Raw genomic sequence first — 24,482 nt, 5'->3', positions numbered from 1 at the left:
TGTAGACTTCTCTTCCTTCTCTTTTTCTTTCTAAATATAAAGCATGAATGAGAGTTTCATTTCAAAGCAATTATGAAAGAAATGTCATGTATGTACAGTGTCAAGATGGCAGATCCAAGCACAAGTTTTACGCGACTACAGCCAACTTCGGAAAAAAAAAATAATACAATAAAGGAAAACACGTATTTCTCACACAAAATCAAACATCACGAGTTTTGACTCAATTAAAATACTCACTGAAATAATATGCATCTAAGATGGGGAAGAAAGGAGGGGAATTTATGGTACGAGATCCTTGAAGTATTCATGCTCGAGTGCGCTCCGAGCTGTTATTCTTTTACTTGGGTCCAAACGGAGCATTTTCTGGAGGATAACAAACAAAAATAACTAATATAGATCACAAATCTTCAGTTCTTGAATACATGCTATATTTAATTAACATGCATGTGCAAAGTGCAAATTACAGGGACTAGCTTCCATATTCATTCAGAACCCAAAAGAGGATCTCTGAATAATTCTAAACCTTTGAATGCTAAATAATAATAAATAAATAAATAAAACTACTGTGTTTTGACCAAAAAATATCATCATCATCATTCTCATAACATATCCTCACCAATGGTGGTGAATCCATTTGAAATTCACAACTATACACAATTTTTTCAAATTTTTTGAAAAAACATAATAAATAATAAAGCTGTCGAATTAAAAAATTTGGGATAATTCTCCACCTTTTGGCCCTGGCCAAATAATTAAGATAAACATATCACCGAACAAAGTGGCAGTTTAAATTATAAGATTGCAATATATATACAATTTAAAGTACAATTCTATTTTTTTTTATTGTAGTTAGTTTTAATGAAAAAGCTGAACTATACTCAAAGTTTATACATCCCGAGTGCGGGATTGGAGAAAACACTGACATGCATCTCAGTTTTTAACCACAAATAAAGTTTTAACTCTAAAAATAACTAAATGGAAATATCAGAGCCAATTAATCTAAGCAGTTCTTTCTATATCAGAAACCAAACTTACTGATAGAAGATCAATTCCAGCTGGTTCAAGATTTGGGACCACAGTTTCCAAGTCCTGCACAACAAAAGAAGAATCACAATTCTAATCTAGTGATGCACACAGAAGCAAATAACACATCAAACTCAATTACCTTAAGAGGACACACACAAAAATAACACATCAAACTTGATTACCTTAGAAGGCCATTTAGGGAAGGCAGATTTGAAGTCAGGTAATGATGACACTCCAGGCCAAATTTCTTCATTTGGAGTACCCAAAATTCTTTGGAAAAGAAAAAAAAAATGTAAATAGTAAACTCTAGTGACGATAATATAATATGAAAAGAAGCTATGTGAGAAATAATAACACCTGAAAATCTTGAACAATTCATCAATCTCAGAGTCCCCAGGGAATAATGGTCTCTGATTCACCATCTCAGAAAATATACAACCTACCGACCATATATCAACAGGAGTAGAGTAATGACGGGACCCAAGGAGGATTTCAGGTGCCCTGTACCACAGCGTTACCACCTGGAAGGGATATTACCAAGGGTATGAGAACACAGCAGGTACAACCATAGTGACAAGGTCATGGTATGGGAATAATTTGGTAATAGAAAGCCTTGGAAAAAGCCAGTAAAAGTTGGTAAAGTCAGAAAAAATATCGGATAAATTAAAATATAAAAAATGTAAAACATATGTATTTCATATATTAAATGATAAAATAACACTTAAAAATGCTAAAAATAGAAATAATCTATGATTTTTTCAAAAAATAGTCGATTAAATCATTGATTAAATATGATGTTTTGAAAAATCGAAAATTTAAAAAAAAAAAAAAAAGTTGATTTAGTTGATAACTATTGAAAAAGTGATTTAATTGCGATTTTTTCAAAAAATTGCAGATTTTTGTCACTATGGGTACAACTTAATCATTTTGTAATGTAAGGACAAAGGTGTAGTGCTTTGCACATGCAAGGACACTGTAGAAGTGTTAAAACCAAAATATAAAAATAAAAAGTGTTTTTCAATTTCTTTTATGAAATTAGAGAACCAACAAAAATTAACTTTCGTGTAATCACAAAACCTGACAAAATATCATGAAATTCTCACCCTTTTTTTCATAGGTTTTAGTGTGAAGGCAGGGTTTTGAACCCAGATATGGGGGATCACCACACACAGACTTTACCACTTTACCATGGTGGCACCTTCACTTCTCACAAAAAGTTTCATGCCCATGAAGGTTGTCTACTAGGTAAACCCAAAAAAAATTGAATTGGGATTATATTTCATTTCTAAATCAGAATTCAATCGATATTAGAATGTCGATAATTACTGATTTTTATTTTTTGAATTCTTTCTTGGATTTTCCACTAAGAAGCCCAATAAAAAAATCTCAAAAGAATTTACCTAACCAAAGAAATACACAAAAAAGCCAAGAACGAAAGTTGCAATTACACTAACATAATATCAGGTATTATTAAAAAGATATTGACCGATAACTTAACTGTAACATAGAACTCAAGTTGTTGAAAGAGAGAATCAGAAATATGGGAAGTGAAGTGGAAACTGATACCTCGTGAGTGAATGTCCTGACAGGAATACCAAATGCCCTAGCTAATCCAAAGTCTGCAAGCTTCAGTGAATTAGTGCTGCGATCTATCAGTAAATTTTGAGGTTTCAAGTCTCGGTGGAGAACTCTGTGAGAATGACAGTGAGCAATACCACGAAGAATCTGATGCAGAAACGTCTGAAAAAGAGGAAAACAAACTAGTGCATTTAACAGTAGATAGACCCATAGCATCATCATTAAGTAAAAATAGTGAGATTGTCCACCAGCATAATAATTTAGCATCACAAATTCATGGGACTAATGACCAAAATGTGAAGATTATTAACACTGAAGAATTTTTCCAGTGAACAAAACTTTCTAATGAGAATGTATCCAAATTCTCTTAATGTGATGGATAAATTCCCTGCCCAATTCAAGTTTATGGAATATAAGGTTGATCTTTTAATACAAAACATAAGAACTCATTTGGAGGAAAGATCTCACCCACTTTTACTAAACGTGGATCCTTGGCAAACTCCGGACAAGAATCCATGTGCTTCTTCAAATCCAGGTCGAGATACTCGAACACCAAATACAAGCATTTCTCACTATGGACCACATCATGCAACCTGTTTTACAAGAATTCATCAAATTATTAATCATAGTAAACCATTTTATTGTAAAGCTAATAATTAATTGATTTGTCCTTGAGGACCATTCTTTGGCTAAAACCAGTCTAGTATTAAACTGAGGTTAGATGAACTTGCATCTGTAAACTTAAACGAAATCTACAATTAAGACGCTTTGAATAAAAGAGAACAATGCTAAATTTAAAAGAGACAAAATAAAAGAATGTAAAGTGAAAAATGAAATAAAAACTTTTAATGGTCCCCCATTGCAAATACTCTTGCCCTCTTAATGTTATATTTGCATAGTAACATATGACTGACCAAGAAAAGGAATGTTACCCAATTCGTTGGTACTAGTCCGAACCACGAACCAGTTCATGGTACGGTTCGGATTGGGGTCATAAAATCAAGTGGGCCACAAACCCACCAAATTTTGATTGGGTTCGGCAAACTGAAGCATGCCGGTTCGCAACAATTTTTTAATTGGTTTGGTAAACCAAACCAATTTATTATATTTTTCCATTTTTATATTTAGAATTTGGATTAGTATATTAATTTTTTCTACTTAACATGGAATTTTTAACATTTATAGTTGCACTTGTAACTTGCATACTTGAATTATATATATGCACAAGCAAACCAAGCTAGGGTACCAAAGTGAACCAAGAAATGAACTATCTCTACCTACCCCAATGAGCTGGGTTCATTCTAGAACCACGAAGCTGAATTTGAACCAAGCGAACTGACGAATCAGGCAACACAGGACTACTTCAGCTCACAAGAGAGACCATCTTGGCCAAACATCAGCTCATTGAAAGAAAAAAACCCCTTTCACATTAGAGATTAAGATTCCTGCACTCTGGCTCATATGGAGACTCCCTTCGTAATAACTACAAATCCTTAAGGATTGTTGTCTCTCTCTTTTGTCTCTTCTCACATATAGTGTGTCAGTGTAATGTTCCACATCTCTTTTCTTTCTTTGTGACCATCCATCTAGACGGCTCTTGCTCTTTGTAATTTCTTCTTGCTTTTGAATAAAAGTATATTTATCACAAAAATATAAAAATAAAAAACAGTAAAGGAAAGTGATTATCCTCTCCAAATATGTAGAAGGCACACACATGGGCATCATTGTACACAATGACACAAACGCTCATCACTTGATCTTGATCTTTGAATCCTTTAAGGAGTCAGAGTAACAACGAAACTCTCCTTTTATTTCTCCATCTTTTTTCTCCTTTTTCCCCAAATGTTAAAGGAGAAAACCACTCAAACATCTGCAGTTGAACCATTTCCACACAACCATTATCATGAATGTTGCACATGTGACTTCAAAGCTTGATTGGAAAAATCACACTCTAAGGCGAAATCAAATAATCCCTATTCTCATCAGTCAATGATTAGTATAGGGAACCTACACTTAGTCGTTTCACGTTGTTCCGAGCAAAGATCAGATTGTTCATCATTTCACCAAGGATGCCTCAACCAATCAATTTTCTTAATTTCGTCACAAGTTGATCGTTCATTAGGAGGACCTATTGAACTTGTGGGGGACATGCAGGAGACATTTTCTGTGATAAACGCCCACCTAACATGTTGGAGGACACCCACCCACGCCTGCCCACCCTCCCACCCACCCACCCACACACTCACTCACATTGGCGACTAAGAGTCCTGCTCACATGGAGACTCCCTTTAACGATTGTTCTATCAATTTTCTTCCTGTCTCATCTCTTCTCACATCTAATGTTTGTTGCAATCTTGGAAAGTTAAAATCTCCTCTTGTACTACTATAAGGAGAGTAATTATTCTCTTAAATGTATAGAAGGCACACACATGGTCATCATTGTAGACCATGCAACCAACCTTCATATCCTGCTCCTTTTTGAATCGTTTAATATGATCCAACTCCATCTGTTCAAACAATTGATGGTTGAAGTATTGCCAGAGTGACAGAAGGGTGTCTGGATGAGAAAAAAATCAAAATACCCGTAACTACCAACATTTTGTAACTTTGTTAGGAATCTTCTCTGATTGTGTTCTGACCAAGCATTGATAGAAGTAGAATGTATGTGAATAATTATCGTAGGCTCGGGAGTAGTAATCTGATGGGATGAGAGTAACTATGGGAGTACAAAGACTAGGTGTTCAAGAATCAATAATATGTGACCAAATCATCTGAAGACAATAGCATCTTTGTAAAGAAATCTTCTACATAGCAATGTTAGCATAGTCACTTTGATCCATGAAACATGCTATAGTTAGGATTGAGGAATATCTTTACAGAAACATGACTTGCAGCGTATAATATCCAGTATGTGCATCAACATTGTATATTCAATTTTACCTTTTTATAGGTAAAAGAATTTTACTAAGGAAAGGCAACGGAGGCGGCTGAACTAGCCTGCCCAGTGCAATGCATGTCAAATAAAACACTACGAAGGCCTACCCAACAAAGCTCATCAAAATAAAAAAAGCTTCAAAAACTTAAAGAGTTTATATAAAAAATATCAGAATCCCAACACTGAAATGATCACTTATCGTAGTGTGTGTTCCCTCCCCTCAATAACTCTATAGTTTCTCTTCTTCTAAATGCCCCAACATACACCAAACTCAATCAAAGACCAAAATATCCTTCCCTTGTGCAAGAAATCTTGAAGCTGCCAACTTTGAAATAATTGCATAACAGAAAATGGGAAGCACCAAGGTATATGAAAGAGGGATAGAAAATGTGATCACACTTCCCTAACAAAAGGGTAATGAACAAGCAAAAGTGGTTCACAGATTCCCCACTCAATTTGTACAAGAAACAGAAGTCCCCTACTGATTGATTGTCTAATATTGGAATCCTTCCCAAGGCTAGACCAGCTAAAGAAAGTGACCTATCGCTAGCTAATGCCATCCTATCACAACAACATGCCCACCGTATTTGATCCTCTACAAAAGGCACAATGAGAATTTGAGAAATACAGTTAATGAGGCTTGCCATACCTTGGATTTTCCAATCATTTAGACCCCTCCTTAATCCAAAATCCCATTAAAGTTTAGCCCACTGAATCATGAAGTCTGAAATTGGCGTAATCTTCTTATTAGAAAATGTGGAAAGTGACGGAAAGTGCATTCAAAAGGGCCTCTTCTCACAACAGATGTCCATTCAAAAACTCACTTTAGTACCTCTAACAGCTCTAAATGCAACTTGATTTTGAAATTTTGGCAAACTCTTGGAAATACCTTTCCATAAGCTACTGCAATAGGAGGTTCCCCCCAAGTTTGCGATCCTATATTTAGCCTTAATGACTAATTAATGTGTTTCAACAAATTTTACTTTAGGTAACATGAAGTACTTTAGATGATTAGACCATCCTGATCCCTTCTCATATGTGTCCTCGCAGTCATTTTGTTTTCAAAAGCTCAAATTCCTTAACGGTAATGGTGTCCACAGTATTTTTTATTCAAAATCATGAATCAAATAAGATTATCTGGCTAACACATTATAGACTGCCTCATAAAGTTATCAAACAAATTATTTACAAAGAGGACTTCTTTGAATTGTCAGGAGTAAGTAGTTTGTGGGATAGTATAATCCTTTTGATGTTTTCTTAAATTTTCTTTCTTCCTTTCGAAATAATGAAAACTCACAAATAAGGGGAAAAAACAGCAGCAAAAATTACAAGAGGACTAGTCCCCCAATCTCCAAGCTTTGAGATTTCTAGCTAATATAAGTTGGACAATCTTTGTAGTCTCTTAAAATAAGGATTATAGCTTATATTCTCACCCAACAATATTACAATATGATGTGAAATGGGAATTCAATGGAGAGAAGTTCAAAATATCAAAATGGGGAAAAGTAGTCATTTGTGTGCCACATAGAAAACAAGAAAAAACTACTTCATTCTCTAAAATCAACAAACTATTAGAAAATATCCAAATAACCTGACTATATTGCCATGCTGCATCTCTTTCAAGAGGGATATTTCTCTGATTGCTGTGCTTGGCACTCCTTCATCTTCTTGCTCTAAGCGGATCTTTTTAAGAGCTATTGTCTCGTTCGTCATACGGTCACGAGCTTTATAGACCACACCATAAGTTCCTTCTCCGATCTTCTCAACTTTCTCATACTGCCAGATTCACCGTTATAACCCAGTGCAAGGCAAACAAAAAGGAAAGAGACATTAAGCTAAAAGAAACTAGGATTTTTTACCTGATCCATTCAATCAAAGACCAAACAACCTCCACAGAAGAAAACAATCTGAAGACCAGCCCACAAACAACAATGTCAAACACATGCTCAATAAATACGGTACAAGACACATGGATGCTCAACCAATTAAACATTATTCTGAGATACAACATATAAAACAAGGAAATCAACATAACTATGAGACGACTAAAACAAGCCAATTTACAACTGTTAGCAAAAATGAATTTATCGTATGGAAAAAAAATTGCAAACAACTGTAAGATCACCTTGTATCCAAGAACTTGCAATCACTAAAACATTAATAAGAATAAAACTCCTAATGTTGCGCAATAGAACATTGTTTTAGTATGCAATTTGTTAACATCCAAAAAAAAAGGGGGAGAATCAAAAAAGAAAACTCATACATTACAAAATGAATAAGAAATGTTGATAAAGAGGGTTTTCAAGCAGCTATTATTTCATTCTGATGTTTCCATGAATGGCATAGGCTGTGGGGAGAAAAAAAAAACTCCATCCCTTCCACCCTCAGAGTATGAAGAATTTTGGGAGGCATGAGGATAAAATCCTTAGCTTGGTTTCCTGTACAAGGAATCCTACATTTTTTGTTGAGCTTTCAGAGTTTCTAAAACATGCTACATTTGGCCATCAATTTCGACCACCCAAAACCTTATTTTGGTGAATGATGGAGTAACCATAAACATATTGGATTTCCTAAGAAGTGGTAAACTTAGTAATCTATCTAAAGTCTGAACCATCCAGAGTTGGGCCAACCCTTGGATTGATTAAAAAACAAATTTTCACTCTTTGCATGGATTGCTAACGCAATAAAACCATGAAAGCTTTCTTCATTGCTTTTTATCCATAATATTCCTATTAGGCCAGAGTGAACAAGTTCTGAATTCAATGGCCTGTGAATGTAGAAGGACATGATGCTGCTGGAAAGCTTGATTGTTGATAGCAAAGACCTCGTTTCAAAACCAGCCTTCACCATAACAAAAGCCAACTTGTAAAGAAAAATTCCACAGAGAAGATCAGAATTCTTTGAACATGTTGTATCATTTAAATATAAGACACAAGGCATTGATGAGTAGTTCCTAAATAAGCTGCTCCATTAAAAACCTACTATCCTTTTTCTTGGAATCGCAAATGGATCCCCCACAAATTCATCTAGATTTAAAACCCATCGTTTACCAACTTATGAATAAGGAAATAACTGATATGGTAAAAGTCCATCAAATATCAAACAGGTCGAAAAAAAAAAAAAAGTATACCGAAAAGAGTGAAACTACAATCAATTAGTAGACAATCAACAGATTCGCCACCACGACGCAATCCAAAACACATACAAGGGCTCATGATAAGGAATTTCCCCAACCTCAAACACCATACTTTTTGAAAAGTTGACAGCTAGACGCGACAATGCTTCAAATCACCCAAAAAAAAAAAACCCTCTAAGAAAGCAAATTTTTCCAAGAGACATAAAAAAACGCTGAAGTATCGTACCCTGGGACCACCTTCTATAATCTCAAAACCGCCAAGATTATCAATATTTTGTACTCATGAAAATAGTCTTTCCAAAGCCTCAACTATTAAATGAGTGGAGAAGGGGGGCGGGGGGGGGGGGGGGTGTGGAGGGCTTGCCTTAAACCATTAGACCTCTTGAAAAAACTTGTTGAGGTGCCATAAAAAAAGAATTAAGAATGGCAATGATGAGATACATTTCTATTATCCATTTTTATCCACACTATACCCAAGCCCATTCAGCCAACATACATTCCAAGAAATTCCAATGCCTTTTCCGAATTAATTGCACAAATTAACCGTAGTCTGCTTGATCTAAACTATAGTCTATTCATGGCACTTCCAATTTTACCTTGACACTTCCAATTTTCAAGTCTTTTCTGTGCTGACCTGAAGACACGACACAACACTTCATGGCATGACACGACACTTCTATGCATTTACAATACATTTGATAGAAGCAATTTTCCATAAAAAAAAATTCCTAAAATGAATTAACACAAAGAGTATGAATCATGTCCTTAGTAACCTAGGTAGCTATCCAACTCCAAGTCCCCTTCATAAGCCACAAATTACTAGATTACCACCTAGAAGATCTACTATACCACAATTTAATATTTTTACGGCCATGCAACCTTATTGGAATTTCTGAAAGTTGCTATATCGAACACTTTTGGACACGTTGATGTTTAGCAATCGTGCCATGTGTCAAGATAACACTGCTCCTTGTCAATGAGAACACCATTCAAAATTTTCCTCACCAACTGATTACTAACCACTTGCTTGCCTATTGGGGAAAAAACACATTTCTCCAACATCTTTGGCACCAATCCTTCTATAAAGTTCTTTGAGTAAATCCATATTCTAATTGTGCTTCTACCCTAGGTATTAATCTATGATATCTAGGGTAGATGTACTCTGAAGATAATTTCATTTTTTGGTTTTTCCCAAGTAAATCACCTCTCATTAAAGACGATTCAATTGATTCAACCATCATATTTTTCACCTCCAAATTAACATCTTATTGCCAATTATATCTAATGAATAGAAATGTTAGTCATTGGGACCGACTTTGTGATGCAAAAAAGCACTAAGTATGAAGAGTGCTAATTAAAATAATACAAAAGCAAATGATTCTAAAATTCAAAATACAATTTCACTCCCATTATGCTTTCTTCCAACTTCTATTATATCCACAATTAAACCCCAAAACCTAATTCTCAACAAAAATCATCAATAATCAAAATAACATACTAATACTAACACCTTCAGAGCAACATAATAAACTATTATTAAAGGGGGAGAAAAAATTGAGAAACTGCCCTTAATCTACAAAAACAGAATCTCAAAACCCTAAAAACACTTCACTATAACGTATAACAAAAGAAAATCAAAACATACATTCAATTAGAAAATCAAAACCTACAATGCTGACAAGGAAACTTCATCCAATAACATACAAAAACGCAATGAGATTAAACCTAAAAAAACAATTTTTTTTCATCACTGATCAATGAGAATAAAATAAAATTTAAAAAAAAAAAAAAAAAAAACTTAAAATTTCGGATCCACGAATCGAAACCTCAGAATCAATTAAAAAAAGGAAACATCAGGAATGCATGAATAATCAAAAACATAAAATCGATTATTAGAGAACATAAAAAATACATGACATTATCAAAATATGATCGAACGTCAAAACTAACGAACCGAAGTAGAAGAAAGTTACCTCTATCACTCACTCGAGTGATCAACAGTTCTTGGTTTCTTCTCCAAGAACCAAAGCAAACCGGACTAAGAAGTAAAAAGAGAAGAAAGGGAACGAGTGATTGAGCTTTTTCAAGTATATATATATATATAAAACGGGTAGTATTTTGGCAGAAACAAATTCACACGTGCTACATTACATACAAGTCTCTAACCGTAGAAAGACGGGAGGGTTCGGGTCGGATCAAGCTAACACCTGACCCGGAATGAAAGAACCGGGTTGAGGCATAGCCCAACCCTAAGCCCAGTTCAGGCTTTGTTGACTTGATTGTAAAATTTTGAATGATTTTAGACACACCCCACCAGTTTTTGGTCAAAATTTACCTTGATTTTTTTTCTTATAGATTATGGAAAATCACCTAAATGCCCTCACTTTCAATCTCTAATAGGTTAGCCAAAAGCTTGATTTTTCTCCCAAAAATGTGTCATCTTCAAGCTCAAAACCTCTATGGTAAATTGTTTTTTAATCCGTAAACACTAGTGACTAGCCTATATCCAAGGTTGATGCTTTCCATTCAAATCGACTCATGAGATGCTAGGGGTTCCCAAGAAAAATGTGTCCCTAGAATAATCGTATTAATCCCTAAAACACAAGTACTAGTCACTAGGGAATTTGTGTCTTTCCTCTTGTCTCAGTTGTCTATTTAGGGTATGTTTGATTGCACATGGAAAATAAGGTGGAAAATCAATTTCCATGGAAAATGACATTTTTCAAGTGTTTGATTGCAGATGGAAATGAAATTCATTTTCCACCCCATTCAAAAAGTCCACTAAATCATGGATTTCACTTTCCCACCCATATGGGTGGGAAAATGAAATCCACCCATGTTTTCCATCATCAATTATTCCCTACCACCACCACCATTACACTAACCTTGCTGTCGTCGTCATCGTCGTCGTCACCATCGCCGTTGCCGTCGGCTCCGTCTCCGACCACCTTCTCTCTCTCTCTTCTTATTTTTCTTCTTCTCCATCCCCCACCTCCTCCGCCACCACCACCACCAAGTTCTCCCCCCATTTTCCTCACTTACCTTCATTGTCGCCGCTGCCACCGTCGTCGTAGCAGCCACCGCCACCGTCGTCCTCGTCGTCGCCGCCACCGTCGCCCTCGTCGTCGCCACATCCTCCTTCTCCTCTTCTTATTTTTTCTCATATTTTTTCCATGATTTTATCCAAGTGAAATCAAACAATGGAATTTGATTTTCCAACCCTACCTATTTTCCACAACTAATTTTCCATGGATTTCAAATTCCATGGAAAGTGACTTTCCATGCAATCAAACATACCCTTAATGGAAAATCTCAATTGTGAGTTGATGCTAAAAAATGTCATGTTATCTCATTCGTTTGTTTGTCGGAGTTTGATTGTTAGAGATCGCAAACCCAAGAATATACAAAAGTTATTTATCGAGAGTTTCTCGTCTTTTTTATTTATGACTGGGGTTCCAAACCCGTAGGCCTGACTAGTAAGGGTGAGGCAACTGGCCTTTTAGAGCACCATATCTCACTCAAATCTCCTGGTACATGCAATAACCCACAAACCACATAATAGGGATAAATCCCAATGGGTGGTCAACGAGGGGGCTTGAACTCAAGACCTCTCCTTTTTGGAGGGATGCCTTGCCCACTATGCTCAACACTTATTGGTTAAGTTCCTCACCTTATCAACAGAACCAATGTAAACAAATGAGTGGCCACACTCTCATTTTATAAATACTAAAATTTGAGTTCTTGACAAAAATCTATCATCATGAAATTCTCTCGGAAATACAAAGTAAATATATGTGATGGTTTGTGATTGTTATATGCGCATGTCATGTGTATCATCATACAATTGTATTATTTTCTTGAAATTGTCGAGTGACAGTAATAAAGACATTTCATCAAAAGCTTGATCTTCTTGCCACCTTGAATTTCTTATTTATTTGAGCAGGCAAGAGGGACAATTGTGGATATCATTTTTTCAACCACTTTAAGAGAATACACTTATCTCATTGGAATTAGTGTATTTTTCGAATTTGTATTTCATCAAAATTGGTTCCACCTTGGGAATAATTAATAAATTGAAAAAAAAATGAATAATAATTATGAACATTATATTGAAGGAAACTAAAAAAATTTGTTAAGTATCCTCTGATATGTAAGTTGTTTAAAAACTCTGATATTATTTGTCTCTTATAAAACACCCCAATAAAACATAAATCTAAACAAATCGACTCATGAGATGATAGGGATTCTCAAAAAAAAAAAAATGTGTCCCCTAGAAAATCATATTAATCCCTAGAACTCAAGTACTAAGTACTAGGAAATTTGTGTTTTTCCTTTCGTCTCAGTTGTCTGTTTAGGGTATGTTTGATTGCACATGGAAAATAGGGTGGAAACTTAATTTCCATGGAAAATGACATTTTTTAAGTGTTTGATTGCACATGAAATGGAAATTCATTTTCCACCCCAATCAAAAAGTCCACCAAAACATGGATTCCCATATGGGTGGGAAATTGAAATCCACCCATATTTTCCATCCCCAATTCTTCCCCACTCACATCTTCTTCTTTCCTACAACTACCACCACCATTACACTAACCTTGTCGTCATCGTCATCACCGTCGTCGTCGCCGTCTCTGTCTCCGTCACCGTCGCCGTCTCCGTTTCTATCATCACCATCTCCGACCACCTTCTCTCTCTCTTCTCCTTCTTCTACATCCCTCACTTCCTTTGCCACTTCCACCATCATATTTTCCCCCCATCTTCCTCACTTACTTCCGTCGCCGCCGCCGTCACCATCACCATCACGTTCTCTCTTCTTCCTCACTTACCTCCACCTCCCCATCGTCGCAGCCGTCATTGTCGCCGCCACCACCATCGTTGTCATTGTCTTCGCCGCCGCCACTACCACCGTCTCTGTTGCTGTCGTCGTCGCCGTTGCCACATCCTCCCGCCTTCTTCTTCCTCCTCATCTTCTCTTCTTCTTTTTTCTCACATTTTTTTTCATGATTTTATCCAAGTAAAATCAAACAATGGAATTTGATTTTCCAACCCTACCTATTTTCCACCACTATTTTTCCATGGATTTCAAATTCCAGGGAAAGTCACTTTTCATGCAATCAAACATACCCTTAATGGAAAACTCCAACTATGGGTTGTTGCTAAAAAAATGTCATTTTATCTCATTCGCTTGTTTGGCGAAGTTTGACCATCAAAGATCACAAACCCAAGAATACACAAAAGTTATTGCTTGGGATCTCCTCACCTTATTTTTATGATGGGGGCTCCAAACCTGTAAGCCCGACTAGCAGGAGTAAGGTAACAGGTGTCATGCCCCCAAAATCCAACATGAATCCCAAGGATTTCTCGGTTAGATCTCAAGTAATGATTAACAAACCTAACCCATTTTAACATATAATAATACATAATAATTTCTATTTAATGGTTATAACGTAGTGGAAATTTATAACTAATAGGTAATAATAAGAGTTTGTGAAAAACTAACATCAATCATAATCATAATCCATAATCAAATATCAAAAGACATAATCTCTCCAAACAAATACAAGTCTCTCAAAATTTAAAACAGAAATAACTATTAAAGTTTATGACAATCCTTAAGTACATGGAGGTTGCAACTCATCATCATAAGTCTCCTCAAGAACCTCTTCATACAACTCCTCATGAAGTGGATATCAATAATCATGTAGTTTGAAATGGTGAATGGTAGGATGATTAATGGGGAGTTACTCTGTCGAAAATATAATGTTCTAACATCTAGTCACAACATGCAATGTATAATCATATTGAATATTTAAATACTGCAAGTTTTATCATAACATAACATAACATTTGAATAATGACTAAATGAAAAAGAGTAAATAGTTATAATATTTATCAATCTATCATTTCTATCATGAAAATAATCTATCATACTTTTAAAACTTTAAAAACATCTATCTATCATCACACAATAAAAATGCATAATACAAACACGACAGTGTAATCAATAAGAGTGTTGAAGAACATGTCGGTATGACAGTCTCAACATAGCTAATCGATATTCCAAATTTCCCTCAATATGGAATCTTATCGATATATTTGATTTTGTGACTGGTCATTGCTACCATGCTTGGATAACCATTTATTCGACTCATACTGATCATTGACCAAAGTCTAAATACTTGAACCAATTATGTTAATAATTTGTTTGATGATTACAAACTTTTAATGATCACTAACTAGTCAATGATAAACTCATCGCATCAAAACCTATCAAAAGATAATACATGTGAACCTCGACTGTCTCTACACTATACAAAGACTGTTTTTACATACAACAGATCATTAAGAAAGAAAAAACAAAAATTAGATACCACAAGTTATACCATACTACCAAATAACATAGAACCACAAGTGTTATCCTAGATTGATATACCGCTACCGAAAATATAACAATGCATCATTCTTCCTGGACTTCCTACTACCATTTTCTAGTAAACAAAATAATTTTGTTTTGAGTCAATATATATAATTTTTTTTTTCTAAAAATACAAACAATGGTAATGATCTCTAGCCAATATTATATTGTGTACATCCATCAATCATTGCTTACATGATTATGGAAAAATGAGATATCGTTTCCATCTATCTATCAATCAATTATATCTCACATGACCTAATCATTGAGAATGCTAGAGTCACTAGCCCATCAAACCATGGAGAACATATGTCTCTTTATCCATCCATCAATAAATTTATCAATTATTCATTTTTCTATCAAAATACATATTTTTAAAAATATTTGTGATTTTATGGTACCAACCAAACCCACATGACGGCCTTGATTTAGTAGAAAAGACTCAAAAATACGATAAAAAAATAAATAGTTAAATCTGTGGAAAATTGTGAAAATTTGGTTATGTATCAAAAATGTGATTTTTTTAAAGTTCTTAAAATGTAAAACGGGTTTTGAAAATGAAAGTCTTAATTACGATATTCAAAAATTTATAATTTTTTGAACTTAATTTGAAGGGAAGGTCAAAGAAAATGAGGATTAAAAATCTGACAAAAATGTCGAAATCTAAATTTATTTATGAATTCAAAAATTAGTTTTGATTCTTTGAGATTTTGTTTTTTAAATTATTTTTATTGTTCTCAAATGGGGATATTCCTTTATTTTCATTAATACCTCAATGTAAATGAAAAACTCAAATATTTACTTAAATGTTTTAATGAAAATAAATCGTTGAAATGCGTCTAGCACAAATAAAAATAATGATTAGTAGAATAACGATTATATAATAGAGATAAAAAATAACGATTAGAAAATAACAATAAAAAAATAGTGATCAATGGGGTTTGACATGCGTTCTTCAGGATTTCTTTTTTCGTTCTTCCTAGACACTTCCCAAAACTTGTGTTATCACATTTTCTTCTCTAAAATTTGTAAGCTAATGTAAAAACAACTTATTAAAATTAAATATAAGTAAATCTATAAAATCAAACACATAAACATGCATGATTTAAAGTAAATCAACCATAAATAAGAAATGCCAACAAAATACCTTTGATAAATTTATGTTTCTTTAAAAACTAGTAATTAAAAGGTAGAAAAATAAGATTTCCTACTTATTTTGCGTCTTCTACGGGGTATTTTCGTCAAAATTGACTCCAAACAATACTCCTTACTCGAAATCCCAAACTTGGATTTTGATACCAACAAAATCTATGCAACTTAAATTGAAGATCTCGATGAGGTGAAGCTTTTTATCTTCTTTGTGAACTCTTGATTCTTATTCTAGGGTGGTCAGATCATTGCTTAAAGGTCTAGAGTTTGGGTGTTTTATGTTGAAGAAGAAAGAGAAATCTAATTTTTCTCTTTTAAGTTTAGTATTTCTATGACACAATGACGAAATGGTTTTCTATATAATTATTTTCTTTTAGTTATAACTTAATACTAGAGACTCCGATTTGCGCAAACTTATAGTCCATTTTGGATAATTTTTCGATACAAATCTAATAGCATTTTCAGATTTTGTTGAAATAAATTATATCAAAACTTATATTTTGATAGTTTATTTGCCACGCCCTCGATTTAGGATTCTATATTTTCCCAAATCTCAAGGGTGGAGTAAAAATAAAAATCAAGATCTTCAAAACTTAAATACAATGTGAATTTCTTCCAAATAATTTCGACAGAGTTTTTACTAAAAATTGGATTTATGAATTTTTTTTTACTTGTATAGACATACATGTATAATCAAAATTCATATATCAAACTACATTCCAACTACCTTATCATATCGATATATATATATATATATATATATATATATAGAGCCATTCAGAGGCCCTAAAGAGTATCAATGATCGCACCAAGATTTCATGACTGTTAGATCTCACAAGATTTGACGGACGTGTTTTACTAATCCAACTGTAAACAAATTTTACGTATACAAATTTAAAAAATTAAAAGTAAGTCCTCTGTTAGAATTCTTTTAACCAACACTTCCTCTCTCACTTAATTCAACTCTTTGAAACATAAAAATAGATCTGAATACATTAGACCCCTCTCTCTTTTGTTTTCTTAATGAACAAAACCATTCTTTCTCTCTCTCTCTTACATTCACTTGAATAAAACCCTCCCTCAATCGAACAAGCTTTCAAACAATTGACCAATGAAGGAAGCTCCAGATCTCTCTATCATTCTCTCTTTTTTCAAGTATCTATTTCCTAATCTCTATTTAAATCGTAACCCTTTCTTCTTCTAGCACTATCTCTTCAAACCTTAACCCAAATCCGATGTCATTTACAGTCAAAACCATAACCCCCACCCGAATACTCTTTCTCACTGTTGAAACTCTAACTCTCACTCTCTATATCTCAACTCTAACACCATTCTCTCTCTCTCTCTCTCTTATTTATTTATTTTTACCTATAATAACAAGAAACAAGTGATAAAATGGAAATTCGTTAAAGAAGATAATAGAAAATGTTTAGAAAAAATTCATTTTTTGAAATTAATTTTTTTATTGCAAGTGCTTTCTATGCTATTTTTATAAATTTCATTTCTTTTGATGTTATTTAGTTGATGAAATTTGTGATTTTTAATATGTAAATTTTAATCTTAGAGAGAGTTTAGGGTCCTTAGTTGATCCAAAGCAACCAATGAATCATACAAAGTACCTCTTTATCTTCTACTCCCAAGCTCCAAACTAATAGATGACACCAACACAACCATAACTGTAACACCCCGGATTTTCAACTCATGTCTCGAGGAAATTATATGGTGAGATTTGGAAGAAAATATCGAAGGAGAGACTTAGAGTAAAATACTCGGATCTTGTTATAATTAATTTTTAAAGGAAAATCAACTTCGCCATTAGATTCAAAAGGATCGAAATATATACATTAGCCTGTAAGCAAGTCCGAATTCGAATTCGGATAGAGAAGTTATAGAATCCTCGAATTTCATGTTAAGTGGGACCCAAAACAGTGAAATTTCGTTAGAGAGAGAATCGAAAAGATTTGATGATACCATTAGATTCGAATCGAAAAATTATTCGAAATGGTATATTCGTTTGTCGTTTTTCGAGTCCGAATAGTTAAGTTACGATCGAAACTAGAAATAAGGGGAAAATTACAAGTATACCCTCAGCCCTCTTATAAAAGAAAACTCACTTTCTTTTATTTCATTTCACTTCTTCACTCTTCTCCAAAGAACTCAACTTAGCCATTTTCTAGACCTAGGGTTTGAACCCATTCCTATCAAGATCTATCCCAATCAAGTCCGAGTTGAACCTCGACGAAGAAGGCAAAGTCGTCGGCGTTGTCGAGCTCTACGTCCTCACCCCATCCAACTTCCATTTCCTCTTCTTTTCTCTTGGTCTCCCACAAGAATCAGCAAATGGATTTTTATATAATCACTTGGAACCTCATCCAAATCATAGGAGAGTCGTTGTTGGTCATTAGGAAGCGGGGAGAACACCTTCAAAGAGGGTTTCACAACCAACTACTCCGTTGGCACCCGAGTTCAACCACTTTCGGAACTTCGAGCCGCCTAACATTGATCCTTAGTGTTGATTCATCACCATTGGCGTCCACAAACGAGTAAGGGACTTCCAATTCTTATTGGTAGCTTTAGATTTCTCAAATGTGCATTTAGGGTTTTGAAACAAAACTTATTGTTTGCATTTAAATCGTAGAAAGTTATTGTTCGATTTCAAATTCATGGTAGAAGTAGGTGTTTTGCTTATGTTTTATCAAATTTTGATAACAAAATCGTGGGTGGGTCGAATGGTTCGAAGAATGGAAGAAGAAATCGAAAAAGGGATCGAAAAACCCAAAAATCGCGAGTGAGGTTCAGGCTGTAGGCGGGTAGGGTCGGTGCCACAGGCACCTACCGAAGGCATTCTGTCGGTCCCATCGACAGAATGGAGCTTCTGCCACCGACCAAACCAAGAAGCCACCGAAAATTTTATTCTGTCGGTAGGACCGTCGGTCCCACCGACACCTACGGATGTGTATTCTGTCGGTTCCACCGACAGCATATTGATTCTGCCATCGACAGCCACCGACAGACACAGTTTTGATCAGAACAGTGTTCTGACTCTTGGCTTGACCTCCTCACACCTTATACACTATTTCTCACCCTTTATTTCATTAAAAACATTAAAGTAAATGTCCTCTTTAATTTTTACTTTCCATTTACTTTAAGTTCTTTAATGAAATTAAGGTTTTACCCCCCATTTTGGAACAATGGGAATGGTTTCAAGATCCAAATCTCAAAGGATCAAAATCCGAATTTTGGTTTCAAGAACAAAACGTATTTTTCGACGTTTTCGACAAGTTTTCAAAATGAAATAACTTTCGCGTTCCTTTGAATTAGATTACAAAAACTATATGGTGTCGAATCTCATGATCAAGACTTTCATTTCGAAAAATCCGTTTTTAATTTCGAGAACTTTGAAAATTTGAGTTTCTGACACTTAGCCAAATTTTCACCAGCTTTCTCTATTTTTAACAGCTTTGGTCCAGAGCATCGCTGGGACCTTGTTTTTGAATAAACTTCGGTGGTTTTCAATGGAAAGACCAAAAGAATGACTTTGAAAGATCGAAAATGAATGGTTGATTTGAAAGGATGAAAAATGAGAATGTTGAGAGAATGGGAAAAGGGAATGAACGGTAAAATGTCAGAATCACACCCGAGGGGTGATGTCTGCATTTTACATTGTATGTTGTGTGTAGGTTGGTGAAAGGATATCCAGGTTATTAATGAAAGGGTTGCATGTTTATTTCTGATTATGTTAGCGCTTGCGTTGAGTACTGTTATTTATTTTAGGCCGATTGGCCACGGTTGCATGGTAGGAACTGGATATCCGTTCTCAACCTTGTTCTGTTAATTTCTCTTTTGTTTTAAATGAAAAATCATATATGTACGTAGCTATTTTGTGAGCTGTTAAAGGGTTTGTGAATGCCTGAAGGGATAGTGTGTCACATCATCCGGAGGGGTACACTATCCTGGGATGTACGGTAGGGACCACCAAACTCATACGTGATATGGGACGCGTATGAGAGTGGAGTCACAATTGGAATCCGGGTCCATTCCTTTCTTATCTTTACCAGTGAACGTGTATTGTAAAGGTGGTCGTATACGAGTGGAGTGTCATTTGGGAATTACATGCACGCCTGATAGGCATAGACGAAGATGATTAGTCAGTGATCACTAACAATCTAGTAGTAGTCGAACGTTCTGACACATCGAAAAGAGACCCATTGCTTACGGCCACGTCAAACGGCCTGCCTGAGCCTGATAAATGGTTCCGCAAGCTTGGTAGACACGACCAGCCACAAAATCAGGAACTACGATATTATTGGGGAATATCATGTCCTGACTGGGAGCGATCCAGTCGTGAATCCCAACTCTTTAATTCCAATACTCCACCATTTGTATTATGTATATGTCGTTATATTTCGAATTACAAACTGAGAAGCATGTCTATTATTTTAATGTTGCCAACGGTATTTGCATAAAATGGAAAATGTATAATGAGTATGGATGATTGTTGTTATGTGAAATTTTTAGAACTGTTTAGTTGCTCATCCCTGGCTATATGTACCAGTTGATCGTATTTTATCTTGTAAAACCTTGCATGTATTAAAATGTCCAGTATGATTTATTCGATCATGCTTAGGAAGGGTTATTAGTAGGAATTGGCTGTGGACTTACTGGGTAACTATTGTTACTCACCCTTTCCTTCCTATTTTTTTTAGTTTCAGCACTTGCAGCTGTCGAGGCAGGCGTAGAGGCAGTAATTGAGGAGTATCTGATCGATCAGATCGACGATCAGATTTTATTGCCTGGTGAGCACTAGGGCCACATCCCTTAGTATTGTCAGTTTCACCCAGGATGTATGTAATTTTTGGATTGAGAGTTTAGGCCTATGTTAGAGTGAGAGTGTTTTGGTAAGCCTGTATATTGATAAATCTTCCGCACTCTGATCTACTTACATGTTAGATGTAATTAGTCTTCCGCTGTTATTTTCCTGTATCTACATTTTTATATACAGGTTTTGTTATAAATTGATTTATCAGGTTTGAGTTCCGTGAAACGCTAACATAAATAGAGGAGACCATGCCGAAATTTCGAGGTGCCACATAGTACCTTGGGATTTGTGTTAGCATTTGGCGAAGCGCCACAATAACAATTATAATTGCCCCATTCTCGAATTCCAAAATCTAAATCATTTCGAAAATCATTCAATGCTCGTAAGTCATTTGAATTCCAGCTCAAAGTCTGAGCTCATCAAGGGTATCTTTCTTACCTATTCTTTCTTCGCATTGTTGACTCTTTCGATTTTTTTGTGGGATGGCTAAGTTTTTTTTGCGCCCATTGGCAAATCAACTTAATGGCATCCAGAAACTATGAAGAAGGGCATACTTACTGTCCACTCTCTCGTCCTTCCTATGGTATGGGAGGTTGATGTATGCATCTTCCCACGTATAAAAATATATATGTAGTTATATGTATCAAAAGTATTGAAATAGAGGAGACCAAAGCATCAGACCAGACATGGGGGCATTAGTCTGTAAGTACATAATGTATTTGATTAGCGTCTAAGACTATGGTTTTGTTTATTATATTCCAAGCTTTTGATTTCATTTGCGATCAACTGATATCCCATAATGAGTAACATTGGTGATTATAAATATTGGAATGTCTCCCATATTGGTGCTAGTGCTACTCTGTCAAGGCCAAGATGATAAGCGTTTGGTGCACAATATGATCGCAGCAGCAGCAATCTCAATTGGCTTGTACTCTTTGTCCTTTGTGTTCATATAAATTCCTTGGATGATGATAAGATTCTTGTAGCTATTTATAGATTTTAGTTGAGGCAAATGGAGTCCTATATGCATTGTATGTTTGTAATATGTCGTATATTTCTGATTTACATATAAGGATTACTGTGGAACCAGAGTTTCCTCCTCATGTAACAAACTTCAGACCTCTGAATATGAATTTTGAGTTCTTTAGTTTAATTTGGAGTTTGTTTTATGATTTTTCTCTGATTTTTTATTATTATTATTTCATATTATTATTTAGCTTATTGTGATTAGTGAATTATAGGACTGTGCTATTGTTTGCTAAACCTCCAAATTCGACGGTCATACTTTATGGATTTTTTTTTGAAGCTCATTCTCCAATAATTTGATAGTCCAGGGCTATCAAAAAAAAAAAAAAATTCTACAAGAGAACATTTGACGGGAGGGTCCGTCAAATTTCTCAAAATTTGATGGGCTATGACTGTCAAATATGGGCTTTTTTCACATAGTGTTCTCACTACGTGAAAAATCCAAAATTTTAATTGACATCGATTCCCACATTGCTGACATGGATGTATGTACGGAACCATAGATGCTTTTCATTGATATATGAGTGAAAAACATCTATGGCTATGTGTGCACCTACACATCAGCAATGTGAGAATGGATGTCAATTTTAGTGTTACTCCAGCAAGACTCATTTTAAAATTATAGGTGATTGCACCCTCCCTATGCAATGGGTTTGTCACTGATAAGAAGAATTAATCTTAGGTGGTCCAATCCCCTGTAAATATGGGGAAAAAATCCATTTAAACATGTCTGCCACTAAATTTAAAATTATAGTTCTGTTTTTTCTTCACTCTATGAACATGGATTAAAATGTTATCGCATTGTCTATACCCTGTACAAAGTGTCATACTTGATAAAGTGTAGTACTATAATACATATATATTCTGAATTTATATATGATAAATTCTTCTTCTTTGATAGGGGTGCCTTTTACTCTTACAAGTGCCACCGGAAATCGTTGGGGAAAAAAATGGAGCCAGAGCGATTATACGACTCTGTTAATGTAATTCTTTCTTTACAGGTAAGGATTATCTTCGATGGAATTTGTTATACGCATCTTTAAAGTTTAGACAAACATCTATTGGACAACTAACTAAGGGCTTTCTAATAATAAGGTTTCATTTGTGAATTCTTAGAGTTGTACAAATAACAAGTGAAATTATTTAGAATCAACATTAAAAGAATTTCTTACTATCTTCACTTTTATTTGGATTAAGTTACATTGATATAGACACGCTCTCTATTGTAAATGGTTCCAGAGTAAAAATGGTGGCTTGGCAGCTTGGGAGTCAGTAAGAGCACATAAATGGCTGGAGGTAATGATTCTAAAAGTTATTGGAATCCCTCTAATGATAGTCGAATGTGGTCTAATTAATATTTTTAGTAACATAGAAATTTTGTGTTCTGTTTGCAGGTGCTCAATCCTTCAGAACTTTTTGAGGAAATTGTCGTCAATCATGAGTAATATTTCTTAATTTTTTCTATTTCTGTTATTAATTTTCTTCATACTAGCGGATACACTATAACATATGTGGTATTATGTTGAATGCACTGCATCGACAATTGAGGCTCTAGTATACTTCATGAAGTTATATCCTGGACATAGGAAGAAAGAAATTGAATATTTCATATCAAAAGCCATACGTTACCTCGACAAGAAACAAATGCTTGATGGTTCATGGTATTTATGTTTCTTTTTCTAAAAAAAGAAATTTGTTTGAATATTGAAATTTGTTACCATTAGTCCTTGATTGAACGTTGTATTTTGTTAAATTCAGCAAGGTAAACTACTAGTGGAGACCTCATCAATATAAGAATCAAGAGCCATTTGAATACCCCAAAGAACTTCCCATAGTGCAGAATACGAACTTTCAGAAAAATTCATGAACTTTCTATTAGACCAAGTTCACAAAAAATCTCATGAATTTTCAGAAAATTCATGCAGAATATTGTTTTTTAGTTTCAGCATTCTGTGCAGAATTAATTAACTTGTTACTATGGAAACTATCATTCCTTTTTGTCAATATAGTCTTGACTCTTGAATAAAAATTTTAGTTTAAACTATAAACATGTGCAGTTCTTTGGTGATTTACTTATGTATTAGTGCGGGATTAATAAAAGTTAGTGTGGCAATAGCAGCTCTCTTATATTATTTATTTTAAAGTTTTCAATTTGTACAGGTTGGAAGACACATGTTAAATGTATATATATATATATATATATATATGAAAAAAGTTTACAGCAATGGATACAAATTCCGTCTTTATATATTGTTTTTGAAGGATATATAATAATAATTATTTTTTTAAAAAGCGTATAGCAGCGGATTTTAATATCCGCCGCTATATGTATTATATATTTTTTAAAAAAATTGACCTATTGCAGCGGATATTAATATCCGCCGCTATATGTGTTATA

At 34.6% G+C, this 24,482-nt stretch overlaps 1 protein-coding gene and 1 long non-coding RNA gene across 2 annotated transcripts; one reads left to right on the top strand and one right to left on the bottom strand.

The window, feature by feature from the left end:
- Nucleotides 1-37: 37 nt before the first annotated feature.
- Nucleotides 38-10,759, bottom strand: LOC147388822 (cell division control protein 2 homolog). The gene is made up of 9 exons (XM_086418189.1): nucleotides 10,649-10,759; nucleotides 7,399-7,446; nucleotides 7,131-7,315; nucleotides 3,077-3,197; nucleotides 2,593-2,766; nucleotides 1,384-1,547; nucleotides 1,209-1,296; nucleotides 1,036-1,089; nucleotides 38-363 (listed from the first exon to the last, which is right to left on the bottom strand). The coding sequence occupies exons 2-9, from the start codon at nucleotides 7,405-7,407 to the stop codon at nucleotides 280-282; spliced, it is 879 nt and encodes a 292-aa protein (XP_086274315.1). The 5' UTR covers nucleotides 7,408-7,446; nucleotides 10,649-10,759; the 3' UTR covers nucleotides 38-279.
- Nucleotides 10,760-22,512: 11,753 nt separating this feature from the next.
- Nucleotides 22,513-23,678, top strand: LOC147388821 (uncharacterized). Its single transcript, XR_015170801.1, has 3 exons — nucleotides 22,513-23,085; nucleotides 23,324-23,380; nucleotides 23,479-23,678. It is a non-coding gene; the product is annotated as an uncharacterized LOC147388821 (long non-coding RNA).
- The last annotated feature ends 804 nt before the right edge of the window (nucleotides 23,679-24,482 follow it).

The sequence above is a fragment of the Akebia trifoliata genome, chromosome 12 (assembly GCF_017979445.1).
Source record: "Akebia trifoliata isolate Shusen 1 chromosome 12, ASM1797944v1, whole genome shotgun sequence".
Lineage (NCBI taxonomy): Eukaryota > Viridiplantae > Streptophyta > Magnoliopsida > Ranunculales > Lardizabalaceae > Akebia > Akebia trifoliata.
Note: the sequence above shows the minus strand (reverse complement) of the source record. Positions and strands in the feature narration are given on the sequence as shown.

What these genes read in the sequence shown, in the direction of transcription:
- LOC147388822 (XM_086418189.1), bottom strand. An exon ending in TCAGGACATTCACTCACGAG is followed by an intron (nt 1,548 to 2,592) that starts GTATCAGTTTCC and finishes TATCCCTTCCAG; the next exon opens with GTGGTAACGCTGTGGTACAG. An exon ending in CTGGAATTGATCTTCTATCA is followed by an intron (nt 364 to 1,035) that starts GTAAGTTTGGTT and finishes GTTATCCTCCAG; the next exon opens with AAAATGCTCCGTTTGGACCC.